Below are 17059 nucleotides of genomic sequence, written 5' to 3'. Positions count from 1 at the left end.
GCTTGCAGTGAGCTGAGATCCGGCCACTGCACTCCAGTCCAGGCGACAGAGCCAGACTCCGCCTCAAAAAAAAAAAAAAAAGAAAAAATTAAAACAGAAAAATATCTTTTGATCAATAAAGGAAATTAAAGATTTCACATGACCAATACTGATAAATAACTAAAACATTCCACTGAAATCCAGTTTATAAATGGCTTTTACTTTCAGAGAATAAAAAATTGTGGATCATAAACTTCAAGTGACTTGTCCAATGTCCCATATTTAACAAAAATGAAAAAGCATAAGCTTCTATGGACTCAAAATCCCGTGTAAAAACCTTGGCCTGTCTGCCCTGTCTAATCAGAGGAAATAGATGAATATATTCATTGGAAAAGCATGAAAATACCTGGATGTCAAGTATCTATTCAAAGAATGGACACAGGGTTTAAAATCCTGGTGCTTAAAATCCTTCAGTTGTTCTCTATAGCATTTAAATGCAAAACTACTTAGACAAAGCCTTTGTAAATCTGACTCCTAATCCAATCTACCAAATCATTCCGCCAAGTTCCAATGACACCAAAGTATTTAAAAATGTTATTCTAATGATAATTTGTAGAGGATCTGTCAATGATGACAATCATGATATTACATTTAAGGAGAAGAGTAGCAAACAAAAAGATACCAAGGGTAAACGTGGGTGTTACCAATCTTTCAGTCTACCTTAGGTTAAAAGCTGTTTACGAAACATAGTTTTGCATAAAAAAGACATTACTGAAATAAATATTAAAATACAACTTCTAACATTCCTTTCACCTTTCGTAAGAAACTATGTAACTATTGAGTTTATGCTCAGGAATCATACTGCCAGGACTTGAGTTCAGGCTCTACCAAGTTCCTAATAACCGCTCTGAATCTCATTTCACGTTAACCTCAATGTCAGTAATACCTATCTTGTAGGATTATTGTGCAAATTAAATGACAGAATGTGAAGCACTTATCACTATGGCTATAATACAACAAGAGCTCAAATATATTCCTCTAATAGTTAACTGTTCAATGAACATAGATTCGAGTGGAAATCTTAATTTTTGGCTTATCCTCAAATCCTTTTGTCTCTGACAATCTGCTGATGAGGTTAAAAACGTCCATTCACCATGAATACCAATTACTCATTTGCATTCTGAGGACATCCAGGAAGTCAGGTGGATGCAATAACTTGATGTGATCTGATCTTCCCTGTGTACAGAGGTTGTCTTTAGGCACCTTGCTCAATGTCTAGCTCGCAGATGATCAATATTTTAAGGGAATACTGGAATGAATGAAACTGTCTGGCCAAATAGCCTCAAAGTTTATCATAGAACTGAATCACTTACATGGCTCTTCCAGAAGCAACCATTCTGACCTATGGATGACCTAAATTCTAATTTCAACTTCCACCATGGGGCCATATTCCAAGAACTCATATAAAAGTGAAGCAACAACGGATGGATGCTCAGTTGAGGGTACATGGTGCTTATGGCAGTCCCAAAGCTGAATTTAAAAGGGCACACCGCAGGACAATGCATCAATATATATGACATCAAGAATAAAAATGTTAATCCCTTCTGCCTTTCATCTTTTAAAAACTGTCCTTGATGTTACATCAATTTCAACATTGTAACTCACCTGTTTTTTCAGTTATATCTGAATCAGGAGTGTTTGCCCTGCTAACTTCCCCTTCAGCATTCTCTTCTTCAGCACTAAGAGAAATTGGTGAAGAAGGGCCAGGCTGGGAAGGTTGAGGGGTTGCTTCGGGCGCTTCCTCAATCTTATTCCTTTTCTCAAAGCGAAAACGGTCCAGGTTGAAAAGATTCATATTGATAGAAACCACCACCTTGCAGGGATGGGGGCTTTAAATGAACTATCTGCAGGGGAAAAATAAAGGAAGGAAAAAAGACCATGAAAACAATATAATATACAATGCCACAGCAGTTTATTCCCAAGGCAATAAAGGGCCCGCAAACATGCCAGTGGCTCAGGACTATTATGGCTGCGCTTCATTGTTAGGCCACAACGATTAGAAGGTGGACGAGAGTATCTTTTAAAAATTTCCATTGCTTTTCACTCCCTTTAGTCCGCCTCCCCCGCCCGCCCCTCCTTACTGAAACCACGAGCTGACCCTCGTGCAACCTCCTCTTACCCCAGCACCCGCAGGCACGTTCCCCAGTATAACCCCCTAGCGGGCCTCGCGCCCGCCCACAAAGAGAGGCTCCCTGTGCTACCGTGCCCCCTGCCTCGAGAAAGGACCTGCCAGGGCTCGCGCCTCGACACTGCGGGGACACAAAGGGGCCAAAGAAGGGGAGCGGCGGAGGCCGTGCTGGCGGGCACCCGCCCGGAAGTTGACGCGGCGCGATCCCAGCTGAGAGGAAGCTGATAGGATTAAGAGCACACAGGAAGGTTCAGAGGTTCAGAGGTATGCTAAGGCATCTTTTTAACGTTCAATCGCTCGCTTGTTTTTTCTTCCCTCAGTACTTACGATCTTGTAGCCTCAGAGCTATGTAACAAAGGTTGAAAATAAAAAAATAATTCCTGGCGTGGGCCGACGGTAGCCGTGCCGGGACCTTCCAAAACAGCACGGAGAGACCTTACGAGCGCGTAATGATGACGCAACACGCAGCCTAGGCTTTTTCTTCCCAAACAACGCGCGAGCCGAAAATGTCTAGGCGCGCGCTGTTGTCATGGTAATTCGTACCCGTCTGTGTAGGCTTGTAAGGGCCAGATTGATCTGTACCTTTGTCCTGTTAAATTAGCTACAGAGTTATCAAATAAAACAATAGTAAATAGCATAATGACAAAATACATATATAATACAGTTAGCATATATTGTATGTATTATAATCTGTAGTGTTTCATCTATAATGTAGATAGCATAATAGTAATAATATTGTGCTAAGCATTTTAAGTGTATAATCCCAGTCCTTATAAGAAGCCTATGTTTACAAAGCAAAGAAACCGAGACCTGCAAATGTATAGGTAATTAGTGAGGGATAAGAATCCACTTCAAAGCATTTGAGGTAATTCCTCACTTTCGGCTTGATTATTCTTAGAGTGGAATTTGATTAATTTATTTAAAAAAATTTTTTAATTTTTAATGTTTGCGGGTACATAGTAGGTACATATTTATGGGGTACATAAGATATGTTGATTCAGGCATGCAATGTGTAATAATCATATCAGGGTAAGTGGGGTATCCATCACAAGCGTTTACCCTTTGTGTTTCAAACAATCCAGTTATTTTAGTCATTTAAAAATGTACAATAAACCGGGAACGGTGGCTCACGGCTGTAATCCCAGCACTTTGGGGGGCTGAGGCAGGCGAATCACAAGGTCAGGAGTTCGAGACCAGCCTGGCCAGCATGATGAAACCCCGTCTCTACTAAATATATACAAAAAATTAGCCGGCGTAGTGGCGGGCGGGCGCCTGCTACTGGGGCGGCTAAGGCAGGAGAATAGCTTGAACCTGGGATGCGGAGATTGCAGTGAGCCGAGATCTTTTCACTGCACTCCAGACTAGCAACAGAGCAAGACTCCGTCTCAAAAAATAAAAATAAAAATACAATAAATTGTTGTTGACTATAGTCATGCTGTTGTGCTATACTAGATCTTATTCATTCTAACTGTATTTTTGTACTCTTTAACCATGCTCACCGACCACCGAGGCCCTCCCACGCCCCACACTACCCTTCCCAGCCATTGTTCTACCCTGTTTCTCATGCGTTCAATTGTTTTAATTTTTTAGCTCCCAAAATATAATAAATGAGAACATACCAAGTTTATTTTTCTGTGCCTGTCTTATTTCCTTTAATATAATGACCTCCAGTTCCATCCGTGTTGCAAATGAAAGGATCTCATTTTTTTTTTAATGGCATATATGCACCTCATTTTTCTTACTCATTCACCTGTTAATGGACACTTAAGTTGCTTCCAAATCTTGGCTGTTGTGAATAGTGCTGCAACAAACATGAGAATGCAGATACCATTTCGATATACTGATTTCCTTTCTTTTGCATATAATTCACCGATCTTGATGGAAATATTACCTTAAGAATATATACTCCTGGCCGGGCGCAGTGGCTCACACCTGTAATCACAGCATTTTGGGAGGCTGAGGCGGGCGGATCACGAGGTCAGGAGATCGGGGCCATCCTGGCTAAAACGGTGAAACTCCGTCTCAACTAAAAATACAAAAAATACGAAAATACAAAAAATTAGCCGGGCTGGTGGCAGGCGCTTGTAGTCCCAGCTACTGGGGAGGCTGAGGCAGGAGAATGGCGTGAACCTGGGAGGCGGAGCTGTCAGTGAGCCGAGATCGCGCCACTGCACTCCAGCCTGGGCAACAGAGCGAGACTCCGTCTCAGGAAAAAAAAAAAAAAGTATACTCCTGGGCTAAGAGCAGTGGCTCAGGTCTGTAATCTCAGCACTTTGGGAGGCCAAGGCTGGTGGATCGCTTGAACCCAGGAGTTTGGGACCAGCCTGGGCAACATAGTGAGACCCCATCTCTAAAAAAAATACAAACTTATCCAGGCATGATGGCACATGTCTGTAGTCCCAGCTACTTCGGGGGCTGAGGCAGGGGGATCACCTGAGCCTGGGAGGTCGAGGCTGCAGTGAGCCATGTTTGCACCACTGCACTCTGGCCTGGGTGACAGAGCGAGACCCTGTCTCAAAAAAACAACTAAGATACACTCCCTTTATTCCAACATTAGACAAGCAATTTTCTGAGTTATAATTTGATCTTCTGGTTGGCATTTCCCATAAACAGGAATTGCTACAAATGATCATTCTGCCAGATACGTTAGCCATTGTAAACTTAAATTGGCAGTCTGTTTCATAAGTCAGTGTTGTGAATTGTATATTTACAACACATACCCACAGTTTTATCAAGTGTGGGCACATTTATAAAATCTGGTGTTTGGGCCCATAAAACTCAAGGTCAAAGCCTGAACAGTTAAGACTTCCTTTATACCTGTCATTAGTATCCCATGAAATGCATTCGTTTATGCATGCATATTCAATTATATGATCAGAATATATTTACTTATGGCCAGGCACAGCGGCTCATACCTGTAATTCTAGCACTTTGGGAGGCTGAGGTGGGAGGATCACTTGTGGCCAGGAGTTCAAGACCAGCCTGGGCAGCAAAGGGAGACTTCATCTCTCTCTCTCTTTTTTTTTTTTTTTTTTTTTTTGAGACAGGGTCTCACTGTGTCACCCAGGCTGGAGTTCAGTGGCTCAGTCTCGCCTCACTGTGGCGTTGACCTCCCAGGCTCAAGTGATCCTCCCATCTCAGCTTCTCTAGTAGCTGTAACTACAGGTACTTGTCTCCATGCCTGGCTAATTTTTACATTTTTTGTAGAGATGGGGTTTTGCCATGTTGGCCTGGCGGTGGGGGTGGGGGGAGGTGGGTTGGGGGCATCAAGGCTGCAGTGAGCCATGATTGAAAGAAAAAGAAAAGAAAAAAATAATATATTTACTTATAAGTAGTAAATTGTTTTTGGTGATGAAGGCAATTTGATTCTATTTAGAGAGATCTGAGATTGAAAACGGACTCCTCTAGCTGAATGACCTTTCTAAGTCTTAGTTTCATCATTCTTTAAATGTGATTAACAATAATATTGACTCTTAGAGTGCTTTTCTGCAACAGTACCACCTCTTGACATTATGGCTGGGACAAGATTGAAAATGAACCACATAAATAAAAAATGTCTAAATATTCAAACATTATAAATATAGCTAACAAAATGTAAAAGTTACATATGTTCTTCCTATTTTGAAAATACCAGGGAAGCCAAGTTGAATTTAGAATTTCTATTGTGTCAGAATATGGGTTAATGAAAGAGAACTGGTTGGCTCATATATCCTGCCTTCCTAGTGTTACCTTTTCATACTCAATTTGATACTAATGTTATCAGAAATATCATAATGGGCCATGTGCTTATGCATATAGATGCCCAGCATATGGACACCCAACTCTGGCCCCCAACTAGTTACCATATTTGTTTTTTTAAAAAAGGGACGTACAGTTAAATTTGAATTTTAAATAAACGATGAATATATTCTTAGTATAAAGTTGTCTGATGAAATACTTGGAATTGATACTAAGACATTATTTGTTGTTTATCTGAAACGCAAATTTAACAAGTTGTCTTGTATGTTATTTGGCAGACTTACTGCTCTCCTACTCCTTTGTCACCTCTTGGACCTTGGGGCCTTTTGGCTACATTTTTGCCCTAGGATTATAGATACTGAAATCACTGTTTGCCCTCTGTAGGGAGGACCTCGGGAAAAGTCACTGTTAGACTTCTTGGGGCTGTGTGAGCAAAGAATTTTAGGGACCAGGTACTCAAATTATTGTCTAAAAGTGAAGGCACAAGTTCTGAATGAACATGTCTTCTTGGCCCCAAAGATTCCTTTAGGGCAGGGCATAGCTGGAAATAACTAGATTTTGCTCTTTAAAGCACTAGACCAGGATAGGGACCCCTCTTGACCAGTTCTAAGGGTAGGATTTTTCTGCAACCTTTATTGACCTGGGAGAATTATAATGATTCATGATTGGGGGTTTCTTCGAAAGTGAAGTAGAAGTTTAAGGAGATGTATTAGTTTGCTAGCGCTGATATAGTAACAGCCTGGATGACTGAAACAACAGAAATTTATTTTCTCATGGTTCTGGAGGCTAGATGTCTACTATCAAGGTGTTGGTAGAGTTAGTTTATTCTGAGAGCCATGAAGGAAGGATCTGTTGCAGACAATAGATGAAATCGATGAATTAGGCCGGGCGTGGTGGCTCAAGCCTGTAATCCCAGCACTTTGGGAGGCCGAGACGGGCGGATCACGAGGTCAGGAGATCGAGACCATCCTGGCTAATACGGTGAAACCCCGTCTCTACTTAAAAAACTAGCCGGGCGACGAGGCGGGTGCCTGTAGTCCCAGCTACTCGGGAGGCTGAGGCAGGAGAATGGCGTAAACCCGGGAGGCGGAGCTTGCAGTGAGCTGAGATCTGGCCACTGCACTCCAGCCTGGGTGGCAGAGCAAGACTCCGTCTCAAACAAACAAAAAAAAAAAAACAAAAAACAAACAAACAAACAAAAAAAAGAAATCGGTGAATTAGCCAGGCGTGTTGGCACATGCCTGTAGCCCCAGCTACTCAGGAGGCTGAGGCAGGAGAATTGCTTGAACCCAGGAGGCAAAGGTTGCAGTGAACTATATCATGCCACTGCACTCCAGCCTTGGTGACAGAGCGAGATTCCATCTCAAAAAAAAAAAAGAAGTCAATGAAATGTGAAGAAATGATAAATATAAGATTCAGAGAAGTGAGAGTGAACCTTTGAATAATAGGTGTAAACAATCATACATACTCATCTACACATGCCAAAAAAAAAAGAAATAATGAAAAACGTGATAGAAAATGTTCATGGGCTTTCATTTAGTCTGTAGGTGAAAGAGCTTAATGAAGTCCAGGCAGAATCTATTGAAAGAGACTATATCATAAAAATATCCTGCAGAATTTGTTTTAATTTCAATAATTTAAAAAATGTCTTGCAAGCATTTTTCAGAAAACATCTACAGCCTACAAAGGGAAAGAAATCAAGCAAAAGCTTTTTTGTTAAATGTCAGAAAGTAATGATGCAACATTTATAAGGATTTGGGGAAAAGGATTGTGACTCAATAATTTTCTAGATCACAAATACTCATTTGTGGAAGAAAAAAATTCAAACTTTCAATTTCCTGAAAATATATCTTCCTTAAAATATTCCTAAAGACATAAATCCAGCTGACAATGTCAAAATGAGAATTTCAATATGGTGAATTCATGGTGTAAAAGCATTCTGTTGAGACTAAACACATGACTTAATGATTATAAATATGTTGTGTTAGTCAGCTATTGTTGCATAACAAACTACAAAATTTTAGTTGCATAAAGCAATAAGCTTTTATCTCTCTTTCATTTATCTAGTGATTGGCTACTGTGGCTCAACTTCAGACTATAATGCCTGCACATAGTAGAGGATCAGTGAATATTTGTTGTGTGAATTAATGATATTAATAGCTAGATAAATAGTATAAGCATACGGATAATCAGAAATAAAATGTAAGGCAAACTACCATTCAAGTGATATATGTCACATTGTATAAGCATACGGATAATCAGAAATAAAATGTAAGGCAAACTACCATTCAAGTGATATATGTCACATTGTATAGGCATACGGATAATCAGAAATAAAATGTAAGGCAAACTACCATTCAAGTGATATATGTCACAAAAGTACAACATAAATCAGAGTTCATAAATCTCAGAAAAGAGGTGACAGATCTCAAGAAAGGAAGAGAAAAAATATATATATATTTTAGAAATGGAGATTAAAGTAGACCTAACAGATAGACAGGCAAACATAACAGATGACGCCTTTAGAGAAATATAGGGTGGAAAGGGAAAAAACTTGAAAAATAGAAATAGAAAGGTAAATAGATTTAAAAAAATAGTTATTGAAGATAAAGAAGATCCAATATAATTATAATAGGAGTTATTACAGAAGAAAACCAAAGCAAAGGAGTAGAATCACTAAAAACTATAATTCAAAAAAAAATTTCCTGAAAACTATAAGGATTTAAAACTATATATTAAAGAACACATTATTTAGCTAAGCATATCAACACGATGGCCAACCCTAAGACATTTCTATTAAAATTTAGATTTTAAAGGAAAATAAAAAAGTTTCTTGAACATCTAGGATTTAAAATAATAAAATGTGATTCAAGAATTTTATATCAAGCATAAGTGCCTTCCAAATATAAAGGCACACACTACTAACATCAGGTAAAATTCTGCGGATATTGTTTCCATGAGTACTACTGAGGTATCTATCAGAGAATAAGCTTCACAAAACCGAAATGTCTATAGAGACAATGTTGTAAGGATAGGTATAGAGTATTAACTACATAGTTACTTGCAGAACAAAGATAATATGATGTTTAAAAGAAAGAGAGTACAGTTTATAATGGTTATATGATCTGTCAAGGTTCACCTCCTAAAAGGCAAAGAATGACAGGAACATATGAAAAAAATGTTTAAGTGGTTTTCAGTAAAACAGTTGAAGTGTATTTAGTGTTGCTATTCTGAGACCAGTGTGTGTATATTGTTGGGTAAAGCAAATTAATAATTATATTCTAATTCTATTATTTCTTTTTTTTTTTTTTTGAGAACCACAATTCTCAGAGTAGAAGAAAGGAAATAGAGATGTAATAGAGAGAGGTTATAGTACACACCCTAGAGTGCAAGTGGAATGGTGTTTTATTTAAATTGGAAATATCAATATGAACTTAATGAGATTTGATATACACACAGACACAATATGTGTTTGTTTCCCATCTTTGTCCACTGAAAAGGCCTAGGAAGTGACTAGCCCAGTACACAGCCCTAGCACCATGATCATACTCTTTGAATATCATTTACTGCTAACAGAAACCTGGACTTCTTGGAAAAAGAGCAGATTACAGTATGCAATGGAAAATGCACAAGGTGAGACTGAAATATCTTCCTATACCAAAAAGCAAGGAAATTATCAAAGGCCATTAATATCATGTCAAAAGGATTCAGAGGTCAACTTGAGGTTCCTATGGGCCAAAGATGGGTCAGTTTGAGCTTCAATGTGATTAAAAATTGCAGTGATTTGAAAGCCATCAAATATGTTGAAATCCAGGAGTTCTTACTGATTTTTTCTTTAAACTGGTTGACTTTGGAGGATGAAAGGAAAACAATTTATTATCATGAAAACTGATAAACAGATGGAAAGAATCAAGCTTTATCCTGTCTTTACTCTTTGAAGACTTTTACCAGGTAATTGAAGAAGAGGTAAGGGAAAGTGTTTCTTGATAAAAGTATTCCAACTAGTAAATGAGAAAAAAAGTATAAATTGGAATTACTTAGCAAGCCTGGCGCATTTACAAAATCATGAGATAGGATAAAATGGCTATTGTTCTAAGCCATTAAATTTTGGGAGTGGTTTGTCATGCAGTTTTAGATAATTGAAACATATCCAAATATTTTCTACATTTTTGTCTTGAGTGTAACAATTCTTCCAGTTAAAATTAAAATGTTTTCTTTTTTCTATCTTAAAATCCCCATACACAAAAACTGCCTGAAAATCTTATGCTCTTTTTGTCAAGTTTTGAGTAGTTCAGTCTAGAAATCATCTTTTAATATACTTTGTGTCCTCATACTTTCTCTATCTTCCTTTGCATAAAAATTATTTCCCACAATAGTGTCTAATTCTTCTTTCTCAGGAGTGTAAATGAGATTAAAGGCATGTCTTCTTTAGAAATAGCCACTGAATGATAAAAAAGCATCATTATTTCTAATTTTTGTTAAAGGGCTTTATGGGATTAAACATGGCCATGAAGAGAAACTTCCTAGAATACAGACCATAAAATAGAATTTTGTCAGCAGGGCAACTCAAATGTGGTTAGAATAAAATATTGCTTCAAGGGTCCCTATTGGGATAGAATTCACCTTTCTTTTATTCTTTTTCTTTTCTTTTATTATTATTTTAGACAGGGTCTCACTCTGTCACCCAGGCTGGAGTGCAGTGATCATGGCTTACTGTAGCCTGGATCTTCCCAGACTCAGGAGCTCCTCCGATCTCAGCCCCCTGAGTAGCTGGGACTAATGTTGCATACCACCACACCCAGCTAATTTTTGTACTTTTTTCTAGACATAGTGTCTCACTGTGTTGTCCTGGTTGGCTTTGAACTCCTGGACTCAAGCAATCCTCCCACCTCAACCACACAAAGTGTTGGGATTATAGGCCACCACGCCCCACAGAATTCACCGTTTAAATTAAAATACTTATGTATGGCTGCAAAAATCATTTTAATTTCCTGTTGGTTTTAAATGGGCTCAGTGAAAATGTTTGATACAATCCTCAAATTTCTTAAATGGGAGAAAAGACTGTGGGAATTTTACTGTTATTTCTTTTTGCTTCATACTTACCAAAATAAAACCATGAAGCAGTTTGAGGAAGCAGCAGCCCTTCCAAAATTGAACTGAGTTGATTAAGAAACCAAACAAAAAAACGAACAGCAACAGAGATTAAAAATGAGATTTGTAAACTTGGATCCTTTCTTAACTTGATATCTTAGAAATGTAAACCACACCTAGTTGGTAATGGAAACTTGTGTAAACTAATCTTATCTCCCACACGTGAATATAAAATGGAAAAGACAAGATGCCAAGTCATAAAATTAAAAATCTTTCTTCCTTGGTGACAAGAAAGTAAGCCAAATATTACCAATTTGTAAGCAAATACTTCTTTAAGGAATGATTCTTAATTTGGGAAGGTAGAGGGCATGGTTATAAACCTGTTTTAGGAATCCAGATTTTAAAAAGTCACAAACCCCTTCCAAAAAACTGCATATGCACATGACAGGTGGCACATAATTTCAGGGGGCTCATGGAACCCTAGTGCTCTGTGAGTTTCACATTAAGAAGTTCTGACAAAGATGTCCATAATCCTCATAACTCGGGTAGAATTCATGGTGATTACATCCATATATGTGCCTTCTTAAACTTAAAACTTCTAGCAACTATCATTACCAATTTAGGAAACTGAAAAATACTGAAAATTTTCATACTTCTGGTTTGGTAACTATCTGCCATGTTTTGCTAACATAATTTGTTTTCTTAAAAAAAAGTAGGATTTAAATTCTAAATAAATTACATCATGCTTGATTTTTTAGAACTTGAAGAACAAATTCCATATTGTAACTCTTCTTTTTTTTTTGAAACAGAGTCTTGCTCTGTCGCCCAGGCTGGGGTGCAGTGGCGTGATCTTGGCTCACTGCAACCTCTACCTCCCAGGTTCAAGCAATTCTCCTGCCTCAGCCTCCCGAGTAGCTGGGATTACAGGCATGCGCCACCACACCCAGCTAATTCTTTTTGTATTTTTAGTAGAGACAAGGTTTCAGCATATTGGCCAGGCTTGTCTGAAACTCCCGACCTTGTGATCCGCCCGCTTTGGCCTCTCAAAGTGCTGGGATTACAGGCATAAGCCACCGTGCCTGGCCTGTATCTCTTTTTCACCTGATTTTTAAATCGTATGTTATCCCTTCTTTCTTCTGCTTATGCATATCTTAAATTTTCAGGATACTCTCAACTGGCAAGTTGAGTTCATGCTCACATATACACAAGATTTTACATTTTCTCTTCTAGTGGCCTTGCAATTCAGTTTCCTCATTATGTTATATAGTCACTTTTTTTTTTTGAGGCAGTCTTGCTCTGCTGCCCGGGCTGGAGTGCAATGGCATGATCTCGGCTAGGTTCACTGCAATTCTGCCTCCCAAGTTCAAGCAATTCTCCTGCCTTAGCCTTCTGAGTAGCTGGGACTACAGGTACATGCCACCATGCCCAGCTAATTTTTGCATTATTAGTAGTGACAGCGTTTTGCCATGTTGCCCAGGTTGGTCTTGAACACCTGAGCACACCTCAGCCTTCCAGAGTGCTAGGGTTACGAGCATGAGCCATCACGCCTTTCCTTTATAGTCACCATTTTGTTGTACGTACCCACAATGTCAGGATCATGTTTGATACTTTGAGTCATTAAGTTCATATATCTATGTCCAAATTTCATCACATGGCTACTTGTGGTATTTATCTTTGTTGTAGTAACTCTTATCTTGAAAATTATCCTCTTGTATGTGTCATTTCGCAAAAGTCATGTTTCACAATATATTTAACTCAAACAGGATCACTGTAATCACCCTAATCCTGTACATATACATTTTTTCTTCTTGAAATGGTCTTTACAAAAAGATTCCAAGAGAAAATAAATTATTTCTTTTTTCAATCATTTAAAATTCCACAAACATTAAACGTAATTCAAAATTCTCTTACTGCCATATCTACTTAGATGTAATCAAATCACAGTTCTGGGAATAAGTTACATGTTAACATTTTACATTTTTTACACAACGTATGTTGTCTAGACTGTTCCTACTTAGGTATTTGCTAATAGTGTAAATGCCTTATGTTGTACATGTCTGTTCTCTTGAAGGTGGAAGTATTACTGAATCAAAAACATGGGCTTCCACAAATGATCATAAAATGACACATTTATAGTCAGCTATAATGAGGAAAATGAACTCTTAAGAAAGTAATTTCAGTGTGAGGTCCCACGTTCATTCCCTGGCACCTCCACAAAAAAAAAAAAAAAAGTAATTTCTAAATTACAAAGTCATTATGAAATTAGAGACACCTGAGTGCAAATCCCATGTCTTCTGTTTACTAGCTGTGTGATATTCTCTCAATTCCCTCATCTGTAATATGGGGAAAATAGTACCTATGCTAAAGGATTTCTGTGAATTAAATTTGAAATAATTCATGCTTAGGGCCAGGACTGGCATATAGCTAGGACTACCTAAATAATTCTTATTTTTAGAGTGGAATTTTTTCTTACTTAGGAATTAAGCTCCCAGAAAGCAAATAAAGTGAAAAAAAAAAAAACTTTTAATTAAAATTCTCCTTGTATATATTGTATACTTGAAAATTGTTGAGAGTAGATTTTTAAGTGTTTTTACCACAAAGCAATGCTAAATATGTGAAGTGATGCATATGTTAATAAGCTTGATTAGCCATTCCACAATATATAAATATGTCAAAACATCATGTTGTATACCATAAATATATACAATTTTTGCCAATTTAAAAACTAAAGTTTTTTACTTTTTTAAAAAACTAAAAGTTACCCTTGCAAATTTTCATAAATCACTTATAAATTACAGTGTACATGGATTTGTATATGGTGCCTAACTCCCATTAATTAATTTAATCTTTTTTTTTTTTTTTTTTTTTGAGACGGAGTCTCACTCTGCCACCCAGGCTGGAGTGCAGTGGCCGGATCTCAGCTCACTGCAAGCTCCACCTCCCGGGTTTACGCCATTCTCCTGCCTCAGCCTCCCGAGTAGCTGGGACTACAGGCGCCTGCCTCGTCGCCCGGCTAGTTTTTTTTTTTTTTATTTTTAAGTAGAGACAGGGTTTCACCGTATTAGCCAGGATGGTCTCGATCTCCTGACCTCGTGATCCGCCCGTCTCGGCCTCCCAAAGTGCTGGGATTACAGGCTTGAGCCACCGCGCCCGGCCAATTAATTTAATCTTTATTCCGGGCCTACTCTGTGCCCAGAACTATAAGAGATGCTGAGATATGTAAGAATAAACAAGACTTATGAGATTCCTCTCCTCAGATAGCTCAGTCAGTGAGAAGACCTTAAATTACAAAATAGCACAAAATATGCTATGATAGTGGAAGTATAGTGCTAGAGCGCTCTTACAATTTTTGTGGAAGCCAGGGAAAAGTGACAGCTGAGTTATGAAAGATGAGTAGAAGTAAACCAGTAAAGAAGGTAAAATAGAGACAAGGAGAGAAGAGGCTGAAGTTCTTAAGAGGTTATGTAGACTAGCGAACAATATATTCTTGGTTTCTTGGCCCCAAGAAACCAAAGGGCAAGATCTCTGCTTTTGCCTTCTTTGGGCAGACGTGCAGAGAAGAACATAAGAAGAAAAACCCAGAGGTCCCTGTCAATTTTGCAGAATTTTCCAAGAAGTGCTCCGAGAGGTGGAAGACGATGTCTGGGAAAGAGAAGTCTAAATTCGATGAAACGGCCAAGGTGGATAAAGAACGCTATGATCAGAAAATGAAGGATTATGGACCAGCTAAGAGAGGCAAGAAGGAGAAGGAACCTAATGCTCCCAAAGGCCACCATCTGGGTTCTTCCTATTCTGTTCAGAATTCCTCCCCAAGATCAAATCCGCAAACCTTGGCATCTCTATTGGAGATGTGGCAAGAAAAGCTGGGTGAGATGTGGAATAACTTAAATGACAGCAGCCTTACATCACTAAGGCAGCCAAGCTGAAGGAGAAGTATGTGAGAAGGATATTGCTGACTGTAAGTATAAAGGAAAGTTTGATGGTGCAGAGTCCTGCTAAAATTGCCTGGAAAGAGGTAGAAGAGGAAGATGAAGAGGACAAGGAGGAAGAAGAGGAGGAGGATGAATTAAAAAAAAAAACTGCTAATCTGTAAAAAAAAAAAAAAAAGAGAGAGAGAGGCTATGTAAAGGAGTTTGTACTTAATCCTCAGGGCGGGGGAAAATATCAATAGTTTTTTAGGCAGCTATAGTTAAGTTGACTGATGTTGTACAAATATTAATTTGGAATGCAGAACAACTGAAGGCCTCTTTTTACAGAAAAAATGACAGTTAACACATGTAGAGAGAAATGATTGGCAAACCACTGCTTTGCCCCTTTAAAATAATAATTTGGGCAAGGATCATTAATGGATGGCAAAATTCATGGGTGAAAGGATGGTGGGGAACAAGACAGTCACATGAAGGTCTTCAAGTTTTCATCCCACAGATGATTTACTAATTACGAAGAGAATCCTTACAATGGAGAGATTTGGCAAATTTGACATTATATGCCCCCTGATTCAATGCAGCAACAAGTTGTTATGGGATGAAGTATGTGTCTCCAAAATCTGTATGTCGAAGTCCTAACCCAGTTCCTCAGAATGTGACTATATTTGGAGGCAGTGCCTTTAAAGAGGTAATGAAGAAAAAATGAGATCATATGGGTAGACCCTAATTCAATATGATTGGTGTCCTTATCAGAAGAGGAGATTAGGGGCTGGGCATGGTGGCTCATGCCTGTAATCCTAACACTTTGAGAGGCCAAGGTGGGCAAATCACTTAAGGTCAGGAGTTTGAGACCAGCCTGGCCAACATGGTGAAACCCTGTCTAATAAAAATTTAAAACTTAGACGGGCATGGTGACATGCACCTGTAGTCCCAGCTACTGGGGAGGCTGAGGCAGGAGAATCACTTGAACCCGGGAGGTGGAGGTTGCAGTAAGCCAAGATCACGCCATTGCAGGCCAGCCTGGGCAATGCAGCAAGACTCCATCTCGAAAAAAAAAAAGGAGGCAATTAGGGCACAGACTTACCCAGAGGAAAGATCATGTGAAATGTGAAGCCACCAGAAGAAGATCTCCATCTACAAGCCAAAGAGAAGCCCTCAGAAGATGCCAAGCCAGACAACCCCTTGATCTTAGGCTTCCGGCCTCCAGAATTGTGAGACAGTAAGTTTTTGCTGTTTAAGCCACCCAGTCTGTGGAACTTTGTTAGGGCATCTCTACCAAACTACTACAGAAGTACTGACTGTTGTCAAAATTTTTGCCAAAAATATTTTGAATAACCTAGTTAGGTCTCTACCTTACTTCCAATCTACAGGAAATACAAGAGATATAAGTATAAGTTAAATAACATAATAAAGGAGCAATCAGGCCAGGTGTAGTGGCTCATGCCTGTAATCTGGGCACTTTGGGAGGCTGAGGCTGTCGGATCGCTTGAGCCGAGGAATTCAAGATCAACCTGGGCAACATAGCAAGACCCTGTCTCTACAAAAAGATTACAAAAATTAGCTGGGCATGCCTGTAGTCCCAGCTACTTGGGAGGCTGAGCTGGAAGATCTCTTGAGCACAGGAGGCAGAGGTTGCAGTGAGCCAAGATTGTGCCATTGCACTCCAGCCTGCACGATGGAGCCAGAATCTGTCTCAAAAAGAAAAAGAAAGGAATGAGACAAAATCAGAATGTGGCACATTTTATGACAGCTAAACTGAACTTGTCAAACAAGGCAAAGTTTGAAAAACATAAACAAATAAATGTTGGAAGCAATGGCTATTCTAAATGAAAAGACATTAAAGAAATCTAATAACCAAACACCATGTGTAGACATTTACTGGAGTCTACATGGGAGAAGGAGGATATTTTTATAATGTAAAAACATTTTTGGGACAATTGGATAAATTTAAATATAGTTTGTATGTTTGGTGATATTATGGAATTATTGTTCATATGCATAGGTGTAACGATGGTACTATGCTTATGTAAGAGAATGTCTTTATCTAGATATTCATGCTGAAACATTTAGGGGTAGAGATATTGCCAAAGTTACTTTCAAAGGGTTTAGCGGGCTGGGCGCAGTGGTTCACACCTGT

General features: G+C 38.8%; 1 protein-coding gene and 1 long non-coding RNA gene across 5 annotated transcripts in view; one reads left to right on the top strand and one right to left on the bottom strand.

Annotated features, from left to right (window-relative positions):
• Positions 1–2620, bottom strand: part of SMARCAD1 (SWI/SNF-related, matrix-associated actin-dependent regulator of chromatin, subfamily a, containing DEAD/H box 1) — an 86213-nt gene extending 83593 nt beyond the window's left edge. Inside the window, exons 1-2 of one of the 4 annotated variants that reach the window (XM_033214835.1) lie at positions 2495–2620; positions 1645–1883 (exon numbers count right to left, since the gene is read on the bottom strand). In XM_033214835.1, the coding sequence (XP_033070726.1) occupies positions 1645–1834 (190 nt within the window). In that variant the 5' untranslated portion in view covers positions 1835–1883; positions 2495–2620. Of the gene's footprint in view, positions 1–1644; positions 1884–2158; positions 2380–2494 lie in introns of those variants that run through there. The other 3 variants (XM_033214834.1, XM_033214836.1, XM_033214837.1) reach the window with 3 other exon arrangements.
• Positions 2308–17059, top strand: part of LOC117085685 — a 46689-nt gene continuing 31937 nt past the window's right edge. The window contains exon 1 of the long non-coding RNA XR_004438051.1: positions 2308–2431. This is a non-coding gene — a long non-coding RNA (uncharacterized LOC117085685). The remainder of the gene's footprint in view (positions 2432–17059) is intronic.

This window comes from Trachypithecus francoisi, unplaced genomic scaffold, assembly GCF_009764315.1.
Source record: "Trachypithecus francoisi isolate TF-2019V2 unplaced genomic scaffold, Tfra_2.0 Lachesis_group1, whole genome shotgun sequence".
Classification (NCBI taxonomy): Eukaryota; Metazoa; Chordata; class Mammalia; order Primates; family Cercopithecidae; genus Trachypithecus; species Trachypithecus francoisi.
Note: the sequence above shows the minus strand (reverse complement) of the source record. Positions and strands in the feature narration are given on the sequence as shown.